General features: G+C 42.2%; 1 protein-coding gene across 1 annotated transcript in view; it reads left to right on the top strand.

Annotated features, from left to right (window-relative positions):
- Nucleotides 1–27,717, top strand: part of CSMD1 (CUB and Sushi multiple domains 1) — a 2,014,689-nt gene that overhangs the window by 1,896,681 nt on the left and 90,291 nt on the right. Inside the window, exon 50 of the mRNA XM_043893675.1 lies at nt 15,147–15,332. Coding sequence (XP_043749610.1) covers nt 15,147–15,332 — 186 coding nt within the window. The remainder of the gene's footprint in view (nt 1–15,146; nt 15,333–27,717) is intronic.

Raw genomic sequence — 27,717 nt, 5'->3', positions numbered from 1 at the left:
CACCCCATCCCTCTGGGCTGTCCCAGAGCACTGGCTTTGAGTGCCCTGCTTCATGCATGGAACTTGCACTGATCATCTATTTTACATATGGTAATATACATATTTCAATGCTATTCTCTCAAATCATCCCTCCCTCCCCTTCTCCCACATAGACCAAAAGTTTGTTCTTTACATCTGTGTCTCTTTTGCTGCCTTATATATAGAATCTTCGTTACCATCTTTCTAAATTCCATATGTATTAATACACTGTATTGGTGTTTCTTTTCCTAACTTGCTTCACTCTGTAAAATAAGGCTCCAGTTTCATCCACCTTATTAGCACTGACTCAAAAGTGTTCTTTCTTATATCTGAGTAATATTCCATTGTGTATATGTACAACTTCCTTATTCATTCATCTGCCAATAGGCATCTAAGTTGCTTCCATATCCTGGCTATTGTAAACAGTGCTGCAACGAACATTGGCATACATATGTCTCTTTCCATTCCAGTTTCCTCGGTGTGTATGCCCAGCAGTGGGATTGCTAGGTCGTATGGCAGTTCTATTTCCAATTTTTTAAGGAATCTCCACACTGTTCTCCATAGTGGCTGTACCAGTTTGCCAGTCCCACCAACAGTGTAACAGGGTTCTCTTTTCTACACACCCTTTCCAGCATTTATTGTTTGTAGACTTTTTGATGGTGGCTTTTCTGAGCAGCGTGAGATGATACCTCATTGTGGTCTTTATTTGCATTTTTCTAACAATAAGCAGTGTTGAGCATCTTTTCATGTATTTATGAGTCATCTGTATGTGTTCTTTGGAAAAATGTCTGTTTAGTTCTTTGGCCCATTTTTTGACTGGGTCACTTGTTTTTCTGGTATTGAGCTGCTTGAGAGCTCCTTGTATATTTTGGAAATTAATTACTTGTCAGTTCTTTCATTTGCTATTATTTTTCCCATTCTAAATGCTGTCTTCCTGTGTTGCTCTGAGCCACCCTCTTGGCTCTGCTTTCATGGAATCTCAGAGGCTTCAGGTTGTCGTGTTTTCTGTTTCATTTGTTTCTGTGCATATTTTGATTTCCTTTTTGATTTCTTCTCTGATCTGTTGATAATTCAGAAGCATGTGATTTAGCCTCCATATGTTTGTGCTTTTTTGTATTTTTTTCCTGTAGTTGACATCCAATGTGACCATACTGTGGTCAGAAAAGATGCTTGGAATGATTTCAGTTTTTTTTTTTAATTTACTAAAGCTAGATGTATGGCCCAGGATGTGATCTATCCTGGAGAGTGTTCTTTGTGCACTTGAACAAAAGGTGAATTCCATTGTTTTGGGGTGAAATGCCCTGTAGATATCAATTAGGTCTAACTGGTCCATTGTATCACTTAAAGCTTGTGTTTTCTTGCTACTTTTCTGCTTGGTTAATCTATCCTTAAGTGTGAGCAGGGTATTAAAATCCCCCACTATTATTGTGTTACTTTTAATTTCCCCTTTCATACTTGTTAGCATTTGCTGTATATGTTGAAGTGCTCCTATATTGGGTGCATATGTATTTATAATTGTTATATCTTTTTCTTGGATTGATCCTGTGATCATTATGTAGTGTCCTTCTTTGTCTCTTATCATGGTCTTCATTTCAAAGTCCGTTTATCTGAAAGGAGTATTGCTACTCCTTTTGGTCTTTCTTTTGGTCTCCATTTGCATGAAATATCTTTTTCTAGCCCCTCACTTTCAGTTTGTATGTGTCCCAAGTATTAAGGTGTGTCTCTTGTCAAGACCCACCTCAATATACATGGGTCTTGTTTTTGTATCATTTGGCCAGTCTTTGTCTTTCGGATGGAGAATTTAACCCATTTGCATTTAAGATAATCACTGATAAGTATGATCCCATTACCATTTACTTTGTTGTTTTGTGTTCAATTTCATTAACCTTTTCTGTGTTCCTGTCTAAAGACACTTTAGATCCTTTAGCATCTTCATTAGAGCTGGTTTGGTGGTGCTGAATTCTCTCAGCTCTTGCTTGTCTGAAAAACTTTTGATTTCTCCTTCATATCTGAATGAGATCCTTGCTGGGTATAGTAATCGTGGTTGTAGGTTTTTCCCTTTCATCACTTTAATTATGTTCTGCCATTCTCCTCTGGCCTGAAGAGTTTCTGTTGAAAGATAAGCTATTATCCTTATGGGGATCCCCTTGTGTGTTACTTGTTGCTTTTCCCTTGCTGTTTTTAATATTTTCTCTTTGTGTTTAATTTCTGTTAGTTTGATGAATATGTATCTTTGGGTCTTTTGCCTTGGGTGTGTCCTGTTTGGGATTCTCTGGGTTTCTTGGACTTGGATAGCTATTTCTTTACCCATTTTAGGGAAGTTTCGACTGTTATCTCCTCAAGTATATTCTCACCCCCATTCTTTTTGCCTTCTTCTCCTGGGACATCTATGATTCAAATGTTTGGGTGTTTAACATTGCCCCAGAGGTCTCTGGGGTTATCTTCATTTATTTTAATTCTTTTTTCTTTCTTCCTCTCTGCTTCATTTATTTCCACCATTCTATCATCTACCTCACTTATCCTCTCTTCTGCCTCAGTTATTCTACTGTTGGTTCCCTCCAAAGTGCTTTTAATCTCAGTTATTGCATTGTTCCCATTATTAATTGACTCTTCTTTATTTCTTCTAGGTCCTTGTTAAACATTTCTTGCATCTTTTCAATCCTTGTCTCTAGTCTATTTATCTGTAACTCCATTTTGTTTTCAAGATTTTGGATCATCTTTACTATCATTGTTCTGAATTCCTTTTTCGGGTAGACTCCCTATCTCATCCTCTTTGGTTTGGTGGGTTTTTATCGTGCTTCTTCACCTGCTGAATATTTCTCTGCCTTTTAATTTTGTTTAGATTGTTGTATTTGGGTTGCCCTTTCTGCAGGCTGGAAGTTCATGGTTCCTCTTAATTGTAGAGTCTGTTCCTTGTGGGTAGGGCTGGACCGGTGGCTTGTCAAGGTTGCCTGGTTGGGGGCACTTGTGTCTATGTTCTGGTGGGTGGAGCTGGATCTTTTCTCTCTGGAGTGTAATGAAGTGTCCAGTAGTGTGTCTTGGGGTGTCTGTGTGCTTGGCATGGCTTTGGGCAGCCTGTCTTTTAATTTCAGGTTTTTGCTTTTGTTTTGCTGGAGAATTAGCAGGTGTGTCTTGTGCTAGAGCTTGTTGGCCCTTCTGTGGGGCTTGGTTTCAGTGTAGGCAAGGAGACTTTTGAGTGAGCTGTTGTCTATTAATGTTCCTGGGAATCAGGCGTTCTCCTGTGTTCTAAAGTTCTGGAGTTAAGCCCCCTGCCTCTGACTTTCAGTCCTTCTCTTATGGTAGACTCAAGATTTCTCCATACAGCACAGAAGATAAACCCCTAGGTTAATGGTGAAACAGCTTTCCACACCCAGGAACACCCAAAGAGATTCACAGAGTTATATAAAGAAGAAAAGAGGGAGGAGGGAGATAGAGGTGACCAGGAGGAGAAAAGGGAGAGTCAAAAGGGGAGAGAACAATCAAACCAGTAATCAAATCCCTAAATGAAAATGGATATTGAAGATTAGATCCTTAAAGGTAAAAAATTGATAACAAATAAGAAAAAGCAAAGATTAAAAACCTAGAATAGAGGTTATACTATCAAAAATACAATATAAAACGTGCAAAACAAAATTGATCACCAAAATCTAAAAAGTGTATATGGAATTTGTTTTTTAACAAATAGGGGTTTTTTTGAAAGGTAATAGTTGGCTATAAAAATGGAAGTTAAAAAGTAGTAAAGAACTAAATTTTTTTTAAAAAATTAAGAAATGATAATAGTAAAAATATATCTAGGAGTTTCTCTGGAGCTGCTTTTGGTGGTGTGGGGTCAATTCAGTGTCAGATAGTCCACTTGTTCTCAAGGTCAGTGGTTGCCCCTCAAATGCACAGTCTCAGCATTAACTGCAGGGGTTTAATCCGTTGCACCTGTCACTTTGGGGTGGTTCCCTCTTCTTTATTTATTTTGGCTTTCTCTGTTTGCAGTTCTCTTCAGTGTCTTAACTTATACCCTGACACCAGGAGGTGACAGTGGCCACTTATTTAGGCTCACTTGTTCAGTTGTGCTGTGGAGAGGGAGGGACACTGAAAATCAATACCGCTAGCATGTGTAGGGAGTGCTTGCAGCGGATGGACCACACTGGGTTTGACACAGCCCAGGGCAGCATGTACTCCCCAGGTCTATACTGCCCAGGCTCCAGAGTGCTCTGCAAGACCCAGATGGGCTGTGCATTTTGTGCCCTTCCCAGGCCCAAGCCATTCGGGTGACTGGGTGCTTGGCGAGCGCACTGTCCCAGGTAGGCCATGTATCTTAAGCACCTCCCCGCTCCTGGCCGCTGGGCTTCCCGGGTGTGCCGCTCAGGCACAGTCTCAGGCGTGCTGTGTGTCTCCTCTGGGGAGCTGACCTCAGGCTGTGACACTCCTGGAACTGGTGAACTGCCCAGGATCCCAGGAAGACGTATTTAGCAACTGGCAGCCCACTCAGAGTTTGCTGGAAGATGTGGTCTCGGGCTGAGACTGCAGCAGCCCCTGGCCTTCCAGCTCTGGCTGTAGTAAACCTGTCTCTCTGCCTCCATGGAGTGAAGGCCCTAAATGGCAGCTGGCTTGCTCTCCTTTTTTTGTGTGTGTGTGATCCTATAGTTTGGGTTGCTATGTCACATTAGCTCCCTCAGATTGTCCTCAGGGCATTCAACCCAGTCCTTACCCTAAGGACCAACAATCTGAGGATGCAGGCCATGACTCCCTGTCCAGCCCCCACTCACTGCTGGTGGACGTGAAGCATCTGGGCCACTTCTCTGCTGGCAGTTGTGGTTAGGCACACAGTCTGTGGGTTTTTTTGTTTTTTGTTTTTAATTTCCCCATTATGTTGCCCTCTGAGATTCTAAAGCTTCCCACAGACACATCTGTGAGAGGGTTTTCTATTGTATAGAAACTTCTTCTTCACGACTCCCTCCCCAGGATGGGTCTCCATCCCTCAATCTTTTCTCTCTGATTTCGTCTTTTATATTTTACCCTACCTCCTTTCAAAGAGATTGGGCTGCCTTCCTGGGTGCCTGGTGTTCCCCACCAATGTTCAGCAGTTGTCTTGTGGAAGTTGCTAAACATTTAAATGATCTTTTGATGAATTTGTGGGGGAGAAAGTGATCTCCGCATCCTATTCCTCTGCCATCTTGGGACTGCCCCTCCATTCTGTAGATTTTAAATTTCTCAAAAAGGACTTTGAGTTTGCCTTTCTTTATACAAATGAGGGAATTGAGTATCAAATATTGCTAAGGTATATGCTTTGGGACACACAGATCATAGGTTACCAAATCAGGGCTGAAACCCAAGAACTGCCGATCCAAAGGTTGATCGTTTTTCATAAATTGTTAACAGTGAGACTTCCCCAAGATTTTGCTTTAAAAGCATTTGTCTGTACAGCGAGCAGCTTGGGAGGAAGTGCAAGGAGTGGCTTGTAACAAAAGCAAAGCTTCAAATGTGGGGGTGCATGTGTTTGTTTATTGATGACAGTGATTCTCTGTCTGGTCTGCAGGCTTCTTAGACTGCTTTGTATTTTTCTCTTTGTTTTCTTTTGTAACAAACTGTTTTCGTTAATGGTTGCACTAACATGGGCTCCAGTAAGCTTGGCAGACCTTCTCTTGCACTTGTAGATCTGCCATAGTCTCATTTAAAGATGGAACAGAATCCCCAGTCAGCACAGGGTGAGTGGGAAGAAAACTGCCCACAATGCATCTGTCTTTCCTCAAACATTTCCAGATCTAACTCAACGCCTCCCTTTCAAGGAAGCATTCAGACAAGAAGCTAGGAGCACATCAGTCCTTCTGAACAGAGTGCGTTTCTCTGCTGCTGAAGCTTCAGGCTTGTGGGTACATGAAGGGCATTCACCAGCTCTCAGGGAACTTAAATGGCAGCCTTTTTTAAACCCCTGGGGGGAAAAGAAGAGCATTTAGGTTGTCCTAAACCACTGCTCCTCTGAGACCACGTGTGTGTTTGTGCGCTGTGCTTGGTAGTGTCTGACTCTTTATAACCCCATGGACTATAGCCCACCAGGCTACTCTGTCCATGGAATTCTCCAGGGAAGAATACTGGAGTGGGTAGCCATTCCCTCCTCCAGGGTATCTTCCCCACCCAAGGACTGAACCCAGGTCTCCTGCCTAGGCAAGCAAATTCTTTACCATCTGAGCCACCAGGGAGTTACTAGTAATTTTGAGAAGACTGTGTCCAAGCTACAAAGAAAGCTGCAGAAAGTGCATCCCCGTGTCCATTTTTGGGAAGCAGGACTTCAGATAAGCACTTGCCAAAGTGTTTTTCTTTTTTTTTTTAATAAGAGACTATTCCATTCAGTAATACTGCCAAAGTAATACACATGCATGAAACCACCTACTATCCCAGACTTAAATAGGCACAGGCAAGGGAGGGGTTGGGAAAAATAAACCAAAATGCACATGGTGATGCTGTAGTCTTGTTTGATGGTCAGCTCAGTGTTTGGGGTTATGACTGGGATACCTGTGGTGTTACCTCCTGGGTGCCCTGTTTCAGACCTTATTACCTGCCACCACATGGGCATGCTCAGTCATGTCTGACTTTTTGCAGCCCTGTGGACTGTAGACCCCTGGGCTCCTCTGTCCATGGCATTCTCCAGGCAAGAGCTCTGGAGTGGGTTTCCATGTCCTCTTCCAGAGGATCTTCCCAACCCAGGAATCAAACCCGAGTCTCTTGCATTTCCTGCACTGGCAGGCAGGTTCTTTACCACTAGCACCACCTGGGAAGCCCATTACCTACCATGAAGTGAAGTGAAACGTGAAAGTTGCTCAGTTGTGTCCGACTCTTTGTGACCCCGTGGACTATAGCCTGCCAGCCTCCTCTTTCCATGGGGATTTTCCAGCAAGAATACTGGAATGGGTTGCCATGCCTTCCTCCAGGGGATCTTCCCAATCCAGAGATCAAACCCAGGTCTCCCGGAATGCAAGCAGATTCTTTACCATCTGAACCACCAGGCAAGGACCATTACCTACCATACTTCTTATCTAAACCAGGCCAGAGGAAACACTGCTTCTGGACACTCTTCCTCTTCCCTATTATGGGTGGCCCTTCCTCTAGGTTTGCCCTAGCCATATGAGAGGGGTCCAGATAATGGGAGGGTAGACTGTTTTGAAGTCACGGGGATGCGTGCTAGGATATTGGTGATGGGCAATGAGAAGGCCACCAGTATAAAGCAAATTTAGACAGTGATTGCTGGTCAACCAAATGAGAACAGCAGGAGGAAAGGGGTGAATCAGAGGATCGCACTCGACTTCCCCACTTACCAGGGGAGCAGTTTACTGAGGCCTGGAGTTTGTCTAGCAGCTGCATGAGGGTCAGCAGTGACCTCGGATGTGGGCAGAGCCCCTCTGGACATTGAGTAGAATGGAGTGGAAATCAAGATATGAGAATCCCAAGTCTAGGGCAATAGTCCATGTCCAGCAATCACTGAGCTTTTGAAGGGGAAACAAAGGAAAAGGAAAAGAAATAAAAATAAAAACAAAGCAAATGGTGAGGTATTGAAGCTTGAGTAGCTCCAGAAAGGAGCCAGTGTAAGTTACAGAGCACAAGCACTTGAAAGAAGTAGGAAACGGTCTGAGAAGTTCTTGAAACTTGCAGAGACAAGAAAAATTGCTCTTTGTATGACCTTAAATATGAAAAGAAAATAATGCCAAATGGATCTTGTGCTATTAAGAAAGCCTGCAACACAGGAAACTGGAGTGTCACTTCCATTTATTTGAAACCAAAATGTCAGCTCACTCATGAGATATGTAATAGAAGTAAACCAGCTTCCTTCGGATTTCCTCTTTGCTCTCTTTAACAAACAGACTGAAAGGAGTTGTTCCTTGCAATTCATATCTTTATTTACAAAAGAATAAGAATAAATTATGTGTGTGTTTAAAGACACATGCATGTAACAGTAGTATCCTGTCGTTTACTGAGAGCCTACATGGTGTCAACAGAGCGCTAATGGTTTTGTGCACATTATTTCATACTGGCGTCACAATTACCTTTGGGGTGAGCATTATTAACCTGAGAGCAATGGCACAAGTTATTGAGAAACTCAGGTCGTGGGTCTGCTGAATGCCAGAGGCTGGAGCTGATTCAGATGTCTGACTTTAAAACCTCTGCTCTCAGACAGAAGATCAGTTTCATGATATGAGTATGAGATTGTTGGTCTGAGTTGTCAAGCAATATAATGCTATGTTAGTACAATAAAACAGAAAACAAATATAAAGCAAAAGGAATTTTACTCCCTTTTAGCTACACCAAAAGTAAGAAAGTTCTCCAGGTTTTGATAGTTGCATACATTTAGCTAATTGATGTTCAAAAAGCGATCTAAGGAATATCTGTCGTATAGTTATCATGCAAAATTTCCAGAATGAATAGATGGATGCATACTAGATTTTAGCAGAAAACTGACTTCATCTCATAAGCATAAATTTACAAGGCTATGAGAATTGTTCCATCTATTCTTCATTGAATCAGAAGTGTAAGAATTCCATTTTCAGTAGAATGCCAACCTCTATTTTAAGCTCTGCCAAATAACCTGATGTTAGGACACCCTAGGGCCTAAAACCTACAGCACAAGGCCAAAAAAAAGATTCCCATTTGTTGATCAGACAACATGAAGTGGGTCTTGTTATGTCCTGGAAATAAGGGTTCACTTGTGCCGTAAGCTTCCAGATTTAACAGAAGTAGTTACAAAGCTTTACTGCTTTGCCCTCTTGGGTCTGAACCCTTTCAAGTTAGGGTTTCAAACGTGCTTGTGGAATGTCTTCTTCCCCACTTAACCTGCCAGAGAAATGTCATTCCATTCAGAATTCTCCCCAAATGAGAATTGTAGGGAAGTGAGCCACTGGGCACACTTCAGCAAGTGGCAGAGAAATTAAGGTTGGTGAGAATGAACAAATGATTGCTAGAGTGAAATCTCAGAGAAAATGGCAAGAAAATAAGATATTGGCAATACTCTGAGAGCAGGATCATAAAGGGCATTTACTGCATTCAGTAAATTAAGCTGAATATTGTGCAAAATACTTAGCAGCCTTCCCACTGATACAATGCCTCAACAAAGGAATGGCTTCAGAAAGCCAAGGTTATAATTTCATTATTTTCAATACTTTGTTCAAAATGATGTCCATATGTCTCTGTTTTTTGTTTTCCATCTGTGAATTTTTATTACTCTTTACACACACACACACACACATATATACACATATGCACTCATAGACACACGAACACAGGGCTTCTCAGGTGGTGCTAGTGGTAAAGAACCCGCCTGCTAATGCAGGAGATGTAAGAGATGTGAGTTCAGTCCCTGAGTTGGGAAGATCCCCTGGAGGAGGAAATGGCAACCCACTCCAGTATTTTTGCCTGGAGAATCTCATGGACAGAAGAGCCTGGTTGGTTATAGTCCATAGGGTCACAGAGAAGACACGACTTAAGTGACCTAGCACACACACACACACACACACACACACATACACTCAACACACCCAGCAATACACAGCACATACATACACACATGTATACACAGATACATATATATATACGTGTATATATATATACATATATATATATATATATATATACACGCACACATGCACTCATACACACACATATGTATACATATATACTTATACACCCTATGAGGGCTACTCCATTTCTTCTAAGGGATTCTTGCCCACAGTAGTGGATATAATGGTCATCTGAGTTAAATTTTCCCATTCCAGTCCATTTTAGTTCATTGATTCCTAAAATGTTGATGTTTACTCTTGCGATCTCCTGTTTGACCACTTCCAATTTACCTGGATTCATGGACCTAACATCCCAGGTTCCTATGCAGTATCACTCTTTACAGGATTGGACTTTTCTTCCATCACCAGTCACGTCCACAGCTGGCCACTGTTTTTGCTTTGGCTCTGTCTCTTCATTCTTTCTGGAGTTATTTCTCCACTCTTCTCCAGTAGCATATCGGGCACCTACCAACCTGGGGAGTTAAACTTTCACTGTCATATCTTTTTGCCATTTCATACTATTCATGGGGCTCTCAAGGCAAGTCCATTGAAGTGGGTTTTCATTCCTTTCTCCAGCAGACCACATTTTGTCAGAACTCTCCACCTTGACCCTTCTGTCTTGGGTGGCCCTACACGGCATGGCTCATAGTTTCATTGAGTTAGACAAGACTGTGGTCCATGTGATTAGTTTGATTAGTTTTCTGTGATTGTAGTTTTCATTCTGTCTGCCCCCTGAGGGATAAGGGATAAGCTTATGAAAGCTTCCTGATGGGAGAGACTGACTGTGGGGGAAACTGGGTCTTATACCAAAATGCAGTTCTTGGGTGCAATCTCAAAAACGACAGAATGACCTCTGTTCATTTCCAGGACAAACCATTCAATATCAGTAATCTGAGTCCATTCCCCAATCAGTAATGCTGAAGAAGCTGAAGTTGAATGGTTCTATGAAGACCTAAAAGACCTTCTAGAACTAACACCAAAAAAAAAAAAAAAAAAGATGTTCTTTTTATTATAGGGGACTGGAATGCAAAATAGGAAGTCAAGAGATACCTGGAGTAACAGGCAGATTTGGTCTTGGAGTACAAAATGAAGAAGGGCAAAAGCTAACAGAGTTTTGCCAAGAGAATGCACTGGTCATAGCAAATACCCTCTTCCAACAACTCAAGAGACAGCTCTACACATGGACATCACTAGATGGTCAGTACTAAACTCAGATTGATTATATTCTTTGCAGCCAAAGATAGAGAAGCTCTATACAGTTAGCACAAATAAGAAAGGGATCTGACTGTGGCTCAGATCATGAACTCCTAATTGCAAAATTCAGACTTAAATTGAAGAAAGTAGGGAAAACCACTAGACCATTCAGGTAATGACCTGAATGACCATGACCATGGTCATGAATCATATGACCTTATGATTATACAGTGGAAGTGAAAAATAGATTCAAGGGATTAGATCTGATAGAGTGCCTGAAGAACTATGGATGGAGGTTTGAGACATCGTACAGGAGGCAGTGATGTAGACCATCCCCAAGGAAAAGAAATGCAAAAAGGCAAAATGGTTGTCTGAAGAGGCCTTACAAACAGCTGAGAAAAGAAGAGAAGCAAAGGTAAAGGGAAAAAGGAAAGATATACCCACTTGACTGCAGAGTTCTAAAGAATAGCAGGGAGAGACAAGAAAGCCTTCCTCAGTGATCAATGCAAAGAAATATAGGAAAACAACAGATTGGGCAAGACTAGAGATCTCTTCAAGAAAATTAAAGATACCAAGGAAGCATTTCATGCAAAGATGGGCACAGTAAAGGACAGAAATTGTATGGACCTAACAGAAACAGAAGATATTAAGAAGAGATGGCAAGAACACACAGAACTAAACAAAAAAGATCTTCATGACCCAGATAACCACGATAGTGTGATCCCTCAGCTAGAGCCAGACATCCTGGAAAGACAAGCGGACCTTAGGAAGCATGACTACAACAAAGCTAGTGGAGATGATGGAATTCCAGTTGAGCTATTTCAAATCCTAAAAGATGATGCTGTGAAAGTGCTGTACTCAATATGCCAGCAAATTTGGAAAACTCAGCAGTGGCCACAGGACTGGAAAAGGTCAGTTTACATTCCAGTCCTAAAGAAAGGCAATGCCAAAGAATGTTCAAACTACTGCACTATTCCAGTCAACTCACACACTAGCAAAGTAATGCACAAAATTCTCCAAGCCAGACTTCATCAGTACGTGAACTGTGAATTTCAGGATGTTCAAACTGGATTTAGAAAAGACAGAGAAACAAGACATCAAATTGCCAACATCTGTCGGATCATAGAAAAAGCAAGAGTTCCAGAAAACCACCTACTTCTGCTTTATTTGACTATGCTAAAGCCTTTAGTCAAATGCTCTACCACTGACCCCTATGCTAAAGCCTTTAACTGTGTGGATCACAACAAACTATGAAAGATTCTTCAAGAGATGGGAATACCAGACCACCTTACCTGCCTCTTGAGAAATCTGTATGCAGGTCAAGAAGCAACAGTTAGAACTGGACATGGAGCAACAGACTGGTTCTTAATCGGGAAAGGAGTACGTCAAGGCTGTATATTGTCACCCTGTTCATTTAACTTATATGCAGAGTACATCATGCAAAATGCCATGCTGGATGAAACACAAGCTGGAATCAAGATTGCTGGGAGAAATACCAATAACCTCAGATATACAGATGGCACCACCCTTATGGCAGAAGTGAAAAGAAACTAAAGAGCCTCTTGATGAAAGTGAAAGAGGAGAGTGAAAAAGTTAGTTTAAAATTCAACATTCAGAAAACTAAAATCATGACATCCAGTCCCATCACTTCATGGCAAGTAGATGGGGAAACAATGGAAACAGTGACAGACTTTATTTTTGGGGTCTCCAAAATCACTGCAGATGGTGACTGCAACCATGCAATTAAAAGACACTTGCTCCTTGATTACTTTGCCAACAAAGGTCCATCTAGTCAAAGCTATGGTTTTTCCAGTAGTCATGTATGGTTGTGAGAGTTGGACTATAAAGAAAGCTGAGCACCAAAGAATTGATGTTTTTGAACTGTGTTGTCGGAGAGACTCTTGAGAGTCCCTTGGAATGCCAGGAGATCAAACTAGTCAATTGCAAAGGAAATCAGCCCTGAATATTCATTGATAGGACTGATGACTGAGACTCCAATACTTTGGCCATCTGATGTGAAGAACTAAATCATTGGAAAAGACCCTGATGCTAGGGAAGATTGAAGGCAGGAGGAGAAGGGGATGAAAGAGGATGAAATGGTTGAATGGCACCACTGAGTCAGTGGACATGAATTTGAGCAAGCTCTGGTAATTGGTGATGGACAGGGAAGCCTGAGATGCTGGAGTCCATGGGGTCGAAAGAGTCGGACACGACAGAGCAACTGAACTGATCTCATACACATACACACCCAGACACACACATGTGTGTGTGTATATATATATATATATATATATCTCCACACATATACCCTCATGCACATATATACATATACACTCACATGTATATATATATACACACACATATGTACATATACAGTCACACACACACACGCGCCCGCGCATGTGTGTATATATATATATCTCCACACATATACCCTCATGCACATATATACATATATACTCACATGTATATATATACACACACACAAACATATGTACATATACAGTCATACACACACACATATATATATATTAGATTGTTGAGATAGCTTAGCATAAATTTAAGCATAAGAGAAACTTCAGAGTTTTAATTTTTCTAGAACTTTGATTCTTATCAGTACTACATTTTCTTTAACTCTTCTGATAACTCCCTATTGCATTTACTGAAGATTTTGATACAGAAAAAAAGAACAAAGACAGCAACCAAAACACTCAAACTTAGCCTCAGGTGACCTGCGTGCCTATAGAGCAGAAGGAGGTCTCACTTGGGAATCAGGTCTGTTCTCCAGCCCCTGGTTTTAAACAAAGTCACTGTGCTGACCCAGGTGAATAATTCTATCTTTCTGACCCTCTTCCTTACCCATAAAATTATATAAACTTATATATACCCATGTTTATATAAACTTTTTCAACCAGTCTTTCCTGCTTTATCTTACTAGGTGTGTATTCTCATTGGAAGCTATGTGGGAAATATTTTAAATGATCTAAATTAAAAATCCATGATGCTTCAAAACCCATAACATCTTCGATGTTGACTGAGTAAAAGAAGATCCTTAAATTGGTGATTGCAAAGATTTCCTTTGACAAGTGCTCCTGAGTTGTGTGTGTATTTGGGGGGGATTCCTGTCTTATCACCTTCCATTACTATGGATTCCATGTGCTCACTCAGTTGTGTTCAACTCTTTGGACCCATTAAGTATAGCCCACCAGGCTCCTCTGTCCATGTGATTCTCCAGGTAAGACTACTGGAGTGGGTTGCCATTTCCTCCTCCATGGGATCTTCCCAACCAAGGGATCAAACCCACATCTCTTGCATCTCTTGCATTGGCAGGTAGGTTCTTTATCTCTAGCAGTACCTGGGAAAACCCTGGGTTCCTTACTGTAACTTATTTAACTTCAGAGTTGTTTTTGTTTATTTCATCTCACAGTAAATAAGTCTGGGTCAGAGCTAGTAAATGTAAGAAGGAAGTGCTTATAATAACTTCTCTGTTCGTATTACTAGTTGTTAAAAGTTCTTTCTTCTTTGGCACTACTTTCTTGCCCAACCTTTCAGGCTAGGGTGGTGGGAGGGGGGGTTCAGAATTGGGGGGACACATGCATACCTGTGGTTGATACATGTTGATGTATAGCAAAAACCATCACAATATTGTAAAGTAATTATCCCCCAATTGAAATAAATTAACTAATTTTTTAAAAAAGTGGCTTGTGTGTCCATCCCTGTAGGACTGAGCCTTCCATTCTGAGTATCTCCCTTAATTCCTTAGTTCTGCAGCCCCTGCTTTCTGACTGAGAGTTGATAAACTCATACATTTTATAGCAATGGGTGCATTGATGCTCTTAACTAAGGTAATATTTGTCTTGAAACAAAATTTCCTGTGCTTTAAGGAAAATGAATCTTTGGTGAGTGGGGTGAGAGGACTTAAGCTGTGGGAGGTTTCTAAGACCTGAGGTGAGCTATTCCTAACTCAGATTTCATTGATCCCAATGAAATCTCAAACCCAAAGAGTCAGTATGGTGATAAATTTGTGATGGTAAAGATATTAATCTATGCTTTCTTTCCCGTATTAAATGAATTATAGCACATTACACTGTTCTCTTCACCATGACCATCTGATAATGTCCATGTGATGAAGCTGTGTGAGAGCCATCAGACCTACCTTCTGGATTAATAAATTTAAAAGATGCTGTATCTTGACCCATTTTTCATCGTCTCTCATTAACTCTTAAGACCCATACAACTTTGTAAATGTTCCTGTTTATGCCACACATGAGAAATGCTAATATTTAACAGTTTTTATATATCTTTGAGATGAGACACAGAAAAAGAAAAGAAAATTTCATTATGTCTTGTCAGAATAACTCTGAACTTGTCAGGTTTGTTTGTTTGTTTGTTTTCCAGCTGTGTCCTGTGGAATCCCAGAGTCCCCAGGAAATGGTTCATTTATGGGGAATGAGTTCACACTGGACAGTAAAGTGACCTATGCTTGTAATGAGGGCTTCAAGCTGGATGCTAGTCAGCAAGCTACAGCCGTGTGTCAGGAGGACGGATTGTGGAGCAACAGGGGGAAGCCGCCCGCGTGCAAACGTAAGTGTCCAGTGGTCTGCCTGGCCTCAGATTTAAGGAGGAACAGACACATGGGTGAGAGCTCTGGCCTCCACAGTGTGAGATCCTTTCCCTCAGCGTATGAGCATTTGTCTCTGCCTTGTGGTCATGTTACGTTAGTCTATTCCGTATCAGCCACTCTAACCATCAGCATAAGCTCTGCAGTCATGAAGGTGGGTCATATGGAATCACGTTGGGTCCGTCAGCACCTAGACCCTGAAACGTGCACAGAGAATCCTGGCCATGCCGCTGTGTTCAGCTTGAAGAGATTCATCAGGAGGTTATTGAGACATCAAGCACTCTACACAGAATATTAAAATGTAATTCAACAAGTTTGCTCTGCGTCGCCCATCTCACTGAGTTCCCTGAGTGTCAAGGTGATGCCTGAGTCTATTTGTACATCGCCTGCCTGTGTAACACACTGATGCTCAGTAAATGCATCACTGATTTGTGAAGTAGGATGACTTTTCTGGAAAGCTATTTAGAGTACATGATGATATTCTTAAAAGGATCACAAGTTTGGATTCATTCGTTTTTTTTACTTTTTATTGTTTTTTATTTTTTTATTTTATTTTATTTTGTTATTTTTTAAATTTATTTTTATTAGTTGGAGGCTAATTACTTTACAATATTGTAGTGGGTTTTGCCATACATTGACATAAATCAGCCATGGATTTTCATGTGTTCCCCATCCTGAACCCCCCTCCCACCTCCCTCCCTAATTTATTTATTTTAATTGGAGGTAATTACTTTACAATATTGTATTGGATTCATTCTTAAGCTGTAGTCTTAAAAAACAATAATCAACTCCATAACACAAAGCCAAAGAGAACAAATGTTCACAGACACACACACACTTGCACATACCCACACACACAGAGTACACAAAGCTTTTCATTGAACCTATGTTAAACTAGCTTCAAATTGGAAGTAATCTAACTAAGTAGTTTCTAAAATTTGAAAACTTCATAGTATTTCTACTTAGACAGTATTTTTGCTCTTAAGATATTACATCAAAGTCTTCAGTTATAAAATTAATTTATTGGCTTTTTTATGTATAGTATTTTAGTCATGTTAAAAAGTTATTTGAACTTTCTAGGTATGAACATATAAATGTTTACAAAAATAATCAACTTCCTTCCATAGGTTTTATTTTCCTCGCTGTCATTTTAATCTATGTTTTTCTTTTTTGCAAATAATCATTGCATTTTCAGAGAGTCAGGAAAGCACCATTGAGACAATCCTCATCCCTCAATGCCTGGCCACCACTGACCTTTTCACTATCTCCATAGTCTTGCCATTTCTAGAATGTCGTAGAACTTGGAATCCCTCAGTAGCCTTTGCAGACTGGCTTCTTTCACTCAGTAACATGCCTTTAAGATTCTTCCATGTCTTTTCATGACTCAATGTCTCATTTCTTTTTAGCGAAATAAAATTCCACTGTCTGGATGAACCACAGTGTATTTATCCATTCAACTATGGAAGGGTATCTTGGTTGCTTACGAGTGTTGGCGATTATGAACACAGCTGCTACATACATCTGTGTGCAAGGCTTTGTGTGGACATAAATGTTCAACTCCTTTGAATAAATGTAGGGGAGCATGATTGCTGGATCATATGATAGGAGTATGTTTAGTTAAGAAACCACCAAATGTCCTCCAAGGTGACTGTACCGTTTTGCACTTGCACTGGCAATGAATGAGACTTCCTGTTGCTCCACGCCCTCACCAGCATTTGATTCTGTCAGTGCTGTGGGTTTTGACAGCTCCAGTGTGTGTGTGCTGGTACCTCCTTGTTCTCATTTGCATCTTCCTGATGACATATGATGTGGAGCATCTTTTCACACGTTTATTTGCCATCTGTCTGCCTTCTTTGGTGACGTTTCAAATTAGGTCTTTTGCACATTTTTAATCAGAACATTCATTTTTTGTTGTTGTTGTTGAATTTTAAGAGGTCTTTGTATATTTTGGATAAGAGTCCTTTATCAGATGCGTCTTTTGCAAATGTTTTCTCCTGGCCTATGACCGGTCTTCTCATTCTCTTGACAGTGTCTTTTGCAGAGTTTTTAATTTTAATCAAGTTTAGCTGATCAGTTCTTTCTTTCATGGAGCATGCCTTTTATCTTGTACCTGAAAAAATTGTCCCCAAAATCAAGGTCACATATATTTTCTCCTGTATTATCTTCTAGGAGTTGTGTGCTTTACATTTGGGTGTTTGATCCATTTCAAATGAGTTTTTCTATAGGGTGCCAGCATTTATTTTTGCATGTAGATCTCCAGTTGTTCAAGCACCACTTGTTGAAAAACTGTCTTTTTTCCATTTATATTGGCTTTTGATCAGTTGTCAAAAATCAGCTCTGTTTATATGAGTGTCTTAGGCTCTCTGGTCTGTTCTGTTGATCTCTGTGTCTATGTCATGCTGTTTCCTTGTTTTGTTTTTACTAGGAAACTAGTAAAAGAAAAATTTTCAGTTTCCTACAAAATCAGTCCTGTTTGGGATTGTAAATATCTCTAGGTACATATCTGATTTTAGTGAAAATGTCCAGGTAGACATGGATACCTCTGTTCTTGTTAAAGCTGTAGGAAAATCATTTTGCTTGAAGATAATGCAGCTCACTGGGGGTCACAGACACACAGTCTCTGTGGTGTTTATTTTAACCATGGAAGCTTTATCCTTAGCTTAACTGAAAGGTGTCTGTCATGTGTGCCTGTTGCTTCTCAGGATAGAGAAGTGAACATGCACAGTCAGTCTATCTCTATAATGCCAGTTCGGTTCTTCCTGAATATATGTAGGACAGAATGCCTTTCAGTATAAATACAGACTTTTTCTTTTTTTTTAATATCTGTATGATCATGTTTATGTTAAGGCAACTCTTCATTGGGTAAAACAATGCACCGCTACACCTTCATCTCAAGAATTCTAATGCAAGTGGTTTATTATTGTTTATAGTCACTCAGTTGTGTCCGACTCTTTGCAATCCAATGGGTTGCAGCACACGAGGCTTCCCGGTCCTTCACCACCTCCCAGAGTTTGCTTGAACTCATGTCCATCTAGTTGGTGATGCCATCCAACTATCTCATCCTCTGCCATCCCTTTCTTCTACCTTCAATCTTTCCAAGCATCAGGGTCTTTTCAAATGACTCAGTTCTTAGCATCAGGTGGTCAAAGTATTGGAGTTTCAGCTTCAGCATCAATCCTTCCAATGAATATTCAGGACTGATTTCCTTTAGGATTGACTAGTTTGATCTCTTTGCAGTCCAAGGGACTCTCAAGAGTCTTCTCCAGCACCACAGTTCAAAAGAATCATTTCTTTGGTGCTCAGCCTCCTTTATGGTTCAACTCTCACATCTGTACATGGCTACCAGAAATACCATTGCCATACATGGACCTTTGTCAGCCAAGTGATGTCTCTGGTTTTTAACATGCTGTCTAGGTTTGTCAAAGCTTTTCTTCCAAGGAGCAAGCATCTTTTAATTTCATGGCTGCAGTCACCATCTGCAGTGGTTTTGGAGCCCAAGAAAATAAAGTCTGTCACTGTTTTCATTTTTTCGCCATCAATTTGACATGAAGTGATGGGACTGGATGCTATGATCTTAGTTTTCCGAATGTTGAGGTTTAAGCCATCTTTTTCACTCTCCTCTTTCTGCCAATAAATAGATTAGCATTCTAGATATTCAACATGAGTGTTAACTATGTGAGAATTATGAGAAAAAGAAGCACAACATAGCTTTTTGAGTCTTGGGTTGGGGATGGAGAAGGACAGAAGAGGCTCAAAGAGAGGGAAGCAGACAGCATTTCTTGAATTCCATTGGAAAAGTGGGTGAAGTCTCCCTCTGGGCATGGGGAGTCTGAGAGCCACTCTTAACAGGAGACCTGAAGGTGCTCTGGCTCACCTCTGCTCTGCCAGGACCTTAGCCTGTCTGTCTGCATGGGGTTTTGGACAGACAGAATGATGTAAGCTCTCCAGGGGAGATGACAGACAGACAGACGTAGAGGAGGTAACGTGAGTGCCTGGTCAGTCTTTATGGAGCAGACAGTGATCCCGTGGGGACTGAGCTAGGTCTGCTGAGATGACAGTGATGATCTACACCCATGTTTTGAGTGGTAAGTCTAAACACTTGTCTATGTTGCATCATACAGTGATACTAACAGTCCTCTGGAGAAAGTAGTGAAGTAGTGTTTTCACCTCTTGCTAAATTCATACAAAGTAAATAATGGAAATATCCAAAGTTCACAATTTGCAACCACATACATTTGATAGGTGACACCATGAAAATATCTGGAGAAGCGTTTTGATGTGGTCACAGCGTCCTGTTGGAGGTCCCCTGATGCCACCGGTAAAGCCATGTGGTGACTGGTTTGGTACCAAACCTTTGGGCATCCCAGAAGCACAGAGGTCATGACCTTCCCCGGTCTGCCTGGGGATACAGTGAATTGTGCTGTGGTGTGAGTGCAGACTCTTCATTCCATGAGCCCATAAAGAGGCAGTTTAAATATTAAATAGATTTCATGATGAGTGGGGGTGAGTGTAAGGAGAGGAGATATGAGAGTTCCCACAGTTGTGAAATACACCCAGAGATCAGATGTCCTAGGGTGTTCCCGGCTACCCACAGCCAAGAGGAGAGCTCAGAACCACAGTCTGGACCCGCAGTTCCCTCCTCAGAGCCATCCTCCTCCTGTCCCACATTTGCTGCATCGTATCCCATCACCTACACCCACTCTACCCAGTACACTCGTCTGCCTGCTCAGGCCCCATGTACACCAAGTCACCACCTCCTGCACCCGTGGAACCACCTCCATTCATCTTCCTCCACAGTCTCCTTCCACACAGCCGCCGGCTCCTCCTTTAAGCACATACAAGTCACAACATGACACTTCACTGCTTAAATCCTCCCAGTTCTCCTGGCAATTAGGATGAAATTCATAAACTTGATTATTTTGCACTCACTTCTCTAAAAGGCAGATATTATGGAGAGGCCACCTAGGAACCTGAACCAGCTTGACCAAGCAGAGACATAGGTTCGATCCCTGGGTCAGGAAGACCCCCTGGAGAAGGAAATGACAACCCTTTCCAGTATTCTTGCCTGGAGAACCCCATGGACAGAGGAGCCTGGTGGGCTACTGTCCATGGGGTCGCAAAGAGCTGGACTTAGTGAATTAGTGACTAAACCACCACCACCACCTGGGAATCTGCCCCAGCTCGTGTTTGATGCCTATTTAGGTGTTGAGGGACACACCTTATGGATGATAGCTCATGTAAGACTAGTCTTGGACTCCCATATCTTCCAGGCTAGCTTCCCAAAGCTTTATACAAATTGACCCTTTTAATTCTACTGAGGAAGGCAGTTTTGTTATCCCATCACCTAGATATGAACCAGGAAGAAGTGGTTACATTGACCAAACCTACAGATAAAGTAGCCGAGTCAGGGTTCGGCTCCAGGAGACCTTGTTCCTAAACTCTGTGTTGTTCTGCCTCTTGGAATTGATTTCTCTCATGATTTTTAAGTCTCATAAGTTATAAAAACCGAGTTATAAAAAAAAAGAGCAGAGACAGAAGCAAAAGGTTCCACTTTAATCTAACATATAATTCATTCTAAAAAGTATTAAATAGCTGATGGTAAGGAGGGAGTAAAGTTTTGTTTGAGGATTGTAGCAGAACCAAGTGATTTCAAAGACAATGTATATTTATGCCTAAAATTTTCTGTGAAAATCAGGAATGAGAGGTCTTTGGCCGTTCAAAGGCACATGTGACATCAATTAAGAGAACTGCTTTGTGCTCACATAAAGCATCATGTTACGGCACACAGAGTGGTTTCACTTATGAATATATTTGATTTTTCTCTTTTAAATGCACATCTCGACGTGCAAACTGCTTTAAAGTTGTAATGAAAAAATTAAATAACAAAACGGTTTCTTACATACACATGAGGACCCCAGCCTAAGAAAGTTATTTGTTCAGTTAAATGCAGTTAAATGATTGTTAAATGGGAAAAAGTAAATTTGCATTTTAAAGCCTTTTTTGACACTGACTGGTACTTTGCAGTAGGACAGGAAGATAAATATAATATTTATAGTAAAATGGGAAATCAGACTTAAATTTTCCAAGTATAGTCTCAAACTTTCAAATATTTTTCCCTTTGTTTATTAGACTTCATTAAAATTCCTTGGTGTTCAAAGGCTGGAAAATCTATTTAATTTTTTGAGGGGAAGTTTTTTTTTCACATTTTTTAAATTGAAGAAATTGAGCAGAGTAAGCCTAAAACTTCTCCTCTTAGAAAGTTTGGTTACTATTAAATTCTGAGATGTGTATTTCCCCAAGGCCAATTCCTATGTTGGTATGACAGGGTTTGTATAAGTTTCTTTAGCATCTGAATAATATGTAGATCAGTACTGGAACCTCAAGAGATAAGAAACACTTCAGCTTTGATAAGTAGTAACTGTAAATGGTAAATAAACTGAGTTCAAGTTGCCCTTGGGCTTACTAGAATGAAGATTATAATAAATAACTGCATTTCAGTTTGCATGCATCCCCCAGTTGTACAAATCTCAAGGCAGATGTTTGAGGTTCATTCTTTGCATTTTAATTATTTACTGAAGCTGGATTTGGACCATTGACGACACAAATGATGCTCATGCCACAATGAACTAGGGAGAGTGGCTGGGATGAGTGTCCCTGGTCTGCGGGTCTGCCAGGTGGTGAGCAAATGTGCTCCTCACCCTCTGCTTTCAGGAGAAAACAAAACCACTAAGACTACCTGCCAACATCAAACATAATCCCAGTGTGCAGGGGACTTTTTCCTCTTTCAGTTAAAGTTGTCAGAGAGACTCCTTTGTCATTAATAATTTATTAAGGACCTGCTCCACCCTGGGCACCATGAGGACTTTAAGTGGATACATTTAAGGAAAGAAGGGGCAAATTAAAGCCACATGGACCAGCTTTATATCATCTGTAAATAGCCCAATTGAGGAACAAAGATTGCACATAAGTTATCTATTTGTACATATGTATGTCTGCGCTCATCTATCTGTGAAGGATTTATGCATATAGTTATATATAACACACACATATATGTGCATGCGGTGCTGTGCTGTGCGTAGTCGCTCAGTCATATCTGACTCTTTGTGACCCCATGGATTGTTCCAGGCTCCTCTGTTCATAGGGATTCTGTAGGCAAGAATACTGAAGTGGATTGCCATTCCCTTCTCAAGAGGATCTTCCCGACCCAGGGATTGAACATGGGTCTCCTGCATTGCAGACAGATTTCTTTACTGTCTGAGTCAATGTTAAGGGTATATATTTATCCCTTTAGCCCCTCAAAACATGGCCTTATCATACTTGTGTTTCTTTATTAGTTATTTCTGTTTTCATGTAGAGTTTGGTTATTATCGTCATTTAACAACTGGTCGAGTGTCATTTAATCGTAGATCGTATTGCAAAGCGCAGTGTCAGGAGACCAGCTGTCCCCTCATTGTGGACTTTCTCTCTGTGCTGACCACTTGCTGAGCACTCACCCAAATTCCATCTCCAAGTGTCTGTAACAAACTCGGCTCACCATTGTTACTGCCGTCCTCAGCGGGGAGCATGAGTGCCCACCCAGGGCCTCAGGGAACCCCAGCCGGAGTCCGGCCTGCGGCTTGGCCTCGGCTGTCAGCCCCGCAGTGCTGGACCGCTGCATCCTGCGTGTGCAGTGGCTTGCAGACAGTCCTTCTTGCCTGCACTGGGCCTTGACGAAGGTGTCAGTTAAGATGTTAGCAACGCTGTGGGAGGAAGGCCAGGCCACCCCTGATCTGAATGCAAGCTCATCATGCAAGCTACAAATGCATTTCTAAAAGTATGTGTTAAAGCTCGGAAGTGGGGAGGAGTGGTGAAACCTCCATGTGCAAGCTGGGGGCCCTTAGCTCTGTCTCCCAAGACTGCGGTCAGCTGTGAAATGAAGCCCAGAGCAAAGGGCCATTTTTTTTTTTTTTAATTGGAGGACAATTGCTTTACAGTGTTGTGTTGCTCTCTGCCAAACACCAGCACCATTCAGTCATAATGTGCTTAAATCCCCTCTCTCAGCCCATCCCACCCCCCAGGCCATCACAGAGCACCACGCTGGTCTCCCTGTGCTATAAGCAGCCTCCTGTAGGTATCCACTTTAGACACAGTGGTGTATACATGTCAGTGCTACTCTCTCAGTGGGTCCAGCCCTCTCCTTCCCCAAGTAGTGTGTCCACCAGGCCATTCTCTGTGCCACGGCAGGCAAGATGGGTGGGTGGCAAGATGCGGGGAAGCGCCCCTTCCCAAGGCCCAGCCTCATCCTCGGTGCTTTGAGACCTGTCCATGTGCCTGGTGTGAGCTCGGGAAACAGAGGGAAAGGGGGGAAAGGGGATGCCCACCCACGCCTGGACAAGGTGTTGGTATTGCAAGTACCTCATTAGCCCACACGAAGTGGTGAGCGGCTCCCTGACTGCAGAGCCGGGTCCATCCACTCACCATCTGGAGGCAGCACTCTGTGGGGTGGGCGTGGGCTCTTCCATGCAGGGCAGGACTCTGCCAGTCAGGGAAGCCACTTTCTGGGGGCCACTAGGGGGTGACAAATCTCTCTGCTGCACGCTGTGGGGAAAGACTGTCTTAAGGCTACACCTCACTGTTGTGCAAACTTTTCATGGTCTTTTAGGACTGTGGTGCTTTGGGGGAGGTAGGCTGTTTAAAGGACTCAGATTCTGTCATTTCAGTTGTGTTTTCAGTCCTTTATTTTCAGGGCCATTTATGTTCTACTCTGTATAATGTTTCCATCTCTTATTTCATTTCCAAAGATTGAATATGGGTTCCTCCAGCTTTTTGTATTTTAGTTAGAATTGTGAACTATGAACAACTCTCCATGGCTCTCTGGTAAATATGAGAAAGTGAAGTTTGCACAGAGGTTTAAGAATGGGAAATACAGGGTTTGTGGTACCCAGGTCCTTTATGGCTCCTGTGTTTGTTATTCCTCTCCACATGAAGACTGCTCAAGGGCAGGTGTAGCTTTGGTTCACGTCTGCAACTTTACAAATATTTCTGGAATGAATGAATGAATGGACCGTCTGCAGTGTGCTCTGACGCCACTTAATTTGCTCGCTCTCTTTCCCTCATTCGTTCTTCTTGTCAAACACCTGACCACTGCTCAGTGCAGGACAGTGGTCTCCGCTCAGACAGGAGCTGCATGGGGCCCCGTCTTTCAGACCCCTCTGAAGACCATCTATCATTAGTTCAAATGAAGACTCGATGACCTGAAGTGACTTGCAGTAAATTTAGTTTAGAAAACACCCCCAAGTCAGAAAGACTGGGTCACTGTGGAACCCTTCTTACATATTCTTTTTACAGACACTTGGATTAGAGGTATTACTTTCAGGGACTTCCCTGACTGTCCAGTACTTAAGACTCAGTGCTCTCACTGCTGGGGCCCCAGATTTGATCCTTGGTCTAGGAGCTAATCTCCCGCAGTCTGTATGTACATCACAGCCAGAAAAAAAAAAAAAAGAGAGAGAGAGAGAGAGGTGGAAAAAAGAAAAGCATTCAATTTTCATCCTTTCCAAGGGTTGGTTTAGACTCATTTCATGTAATTATAAAATTAGCTATGATATGTAATTTTTAAAATGGATTTTTTTATGGCACTCGGATTACAGAATTGAAAAAAAAAATCTAAACATTTGCCACTTAGTGTCACTAAGTGGAAGAGGTTACTTCAATATTTTCATGTTGAAATCAGATTTCAGGAGTGCCATTTAGGCTGCAGAGTATTGGTTATTGGATGCAGTTCTAGTTAGCGATGTAAATGTTCTACTAACAATTTTTTTTCTTTAAGTCTGGCCACAGTAACAAAATGACAGAAAGCCCAGAGCAGGAAAAAAATGTGCAATCTCATGAGGGTTTTGGAAACTCTGCAAGAACGGGCAGAAATCTGGCAGTCCCAGGTCACAGAACTTGAGAGTCCTGAAAGTCCAGGCTCAGGCAGGAACCTATGAGGAGAAGGAACCAGGTCCTTTGTGGTCTGTGCCTCTCAAGAGCCAGTAACACAGGTGAGCCTGTGAGCAACACCTGACAAGCTCACTTCAAAACTCTAACTAGCCACCTGCTCTTATTCTAAGTAACTCATAGCTAATCATGCAGTCATCTAAGTGCTAAGATTAAAACACTCATTTAAAAAGAATGATCACCCTTAGGAATTCCAGGCTCTCAGCCCAGCCTTTCTGGAAGGGCTTCCTCACAGGGCCATGTTGAAGTCAGATGGCATGAAATGCACTGAAGTCAGAGTGGTACCCTGGGCATCCCCACTTCATGCCCCTGACTTGCCGAAACCAAAGCAGCGTGCTCCACCGCTTCCAAGTCAAAAGAACCAGGGCTAGCTCAGCCTGTCCCCAGCCAGCAGGTACAGACTGAGTGGCACCCTGAAACTCTGCTGGGCTGTGAACACAAGTAATTATATTCTTGTTGTTGTTTTGTTGCTCAGTCACATCCGACTCTTTGCAACCCCATGGACTGTAGCCTGCCCGGCTCCTCTGTCCATGGAATTCTCCAGGCAAGAATACTGGAGTGGGTTGCCATTTCCTCCAGGGGATCTTCCCAACCCAGGGATCAAGCCCACATGTCCTGATGGCAGGTGCGTTCTTTACCACGGAGCCACCCCAGGAAGTCCCCACAAGTAGTTATGAGTCTGGCTAAATCATTTTACTCCAGTGGCATCAGATCATAATTTTATAAATCTAATTAAATGTTCTTGAACTGAACTTGGTAGCAGAAAGTACTTGCGCACATTGACTGTGATGGGGGAAGTGTGTTACAGAGAGAAGACGCCTGCACCCCCACATCTCGATTAGAATTTCGCAGAAGATTTATGAGCAGGACCTGTATATAATTCATGAGAGGGGAGGCTGGAGGGCTTTATTCATAGTGACACCATTGCCACTGTCTGAATATCTGAAACAAAACAACTCTCAGCCTGCCTGGCTCACCACTGGTGGGACGACTCTGTCATAAATCAGAACCACTCATGGTAAAATGAAAAGTCAGTCTCTCTCGAGCAAAATGTGAAATGTTTGGTGTTATCTCTGCAACATTCACAAGATGGAAAAACTGCATACTTTCTGCACAGAAAATTTATTGTCTGTGCCTTCAGTGAGTATGATTTGAGATGAGTACTTCTAAATAGTAATTTAGGAGTTTTTATGCAAAACTGCATCAACCATATCAACCCTTAATACGCGTGACGGTGTGACTTAAGAGTGGCTATCTATACATCTGCTCTTGAATTTTTTTGAAATAGAAGAAAATTATTCTATTAAGAGTTGTGTGCTTTTTTTCTAAGGTGATAGAAGATAATCCGTATTTCTGTTTTAAAAAGGAAAGAATATGAGGTGAACTGGCAGATGGAGCGCTTTCTATCAATCCAGCTAAACCTGCCTGTTATGGAAAATGTTTAATTTCACTAAATTTGACCTGGCAGTTGACTCACTTACCACTGTCATAAGTACTCTTTGATAACATCGATGAAAACGAAACACTTTCTTTTACTACAGCTCCAGATGGACCGGCATTTTAGCGCATTCTTTAACAGTTGTAACAGTTGTCATTACTTAGGTGATACTCAATGCTGATGTGCCCGGAGTCCTGACTGTTGTAGTGGTGCCACTTGTTCTAGTCTCTTACAGAGTAAGTACCCTTGTCAACTTGTGGAGGGGACGACAGGCCCAGGGGTGCACAGGTAGTCCTGCCTGGGCTGGGGGACCCGAGCTCACTGGCTGGTCTGTAAAATGCTGATAATGACAACCACATCACCAGTGTCCCCTGACCTGTGTGGCTGTGAGGATCACTTAGTGTGAAATTATGTGTACACTTAGACGTGCAGTGTGAAAAGGGCGTCTATTTCTGGAAACACTGGGCAAGCACGTCTGTGGAAGCAGCAGGACTCGTATGGCCCGTGACTTCAGGCAGCTGGGGGGCTGGCAGGTGCCTGGGGAAACCCCCATGGATGCTAGCCTGAGACGGTTCTGTTAGGAAGAACAAACTGCTTTCTCTGAGACTGTCAACCCAGCCGCCCGCAAGCTGCTTTGCTGCCTTCTGAGTGCACCTGGGCCCTGTCACCATGGGTCTCAGGGAGATGACCTGGTCACTCGCTGGCCTCTGAGTGGCAGGGCTGCCCCAGGCACAGTGACAGCCCGCCTGACAACAGCCATCTGCGGGCGGCCGGGCCCTCACCTCCGCCGATGCCCGTCTTCCTCCTGTTCCCATCTGCTCCTCGCGTCTCTGCCCTGGCTCCTGGCTCAGCTATACGGAGACTGTCAGTCCACACATTCCTCGAGCTTTGCCTTATTCCGTGACATCTGATGTCATGAAAGGAAAATATCC

This window comes from Cervus elaphus, chromosome 32, assembly GCF_910594005.1.
Source record: "Cervus elaphus chromosome 32, mCerEla1.1, whole genome shotgun sequence".
Classification (NCBI taxonomy): Eukaryota; Metazoa; Chordata; class Mammalia; order Artiodactyla; family Cervidae; genus Cervus; species Cervus elaphus.
The sequence above is the reverse complement of the archived record's forward strand: the minus strand, read 5'-3'. Positions and strand labels throughout refer to the sequence as shown.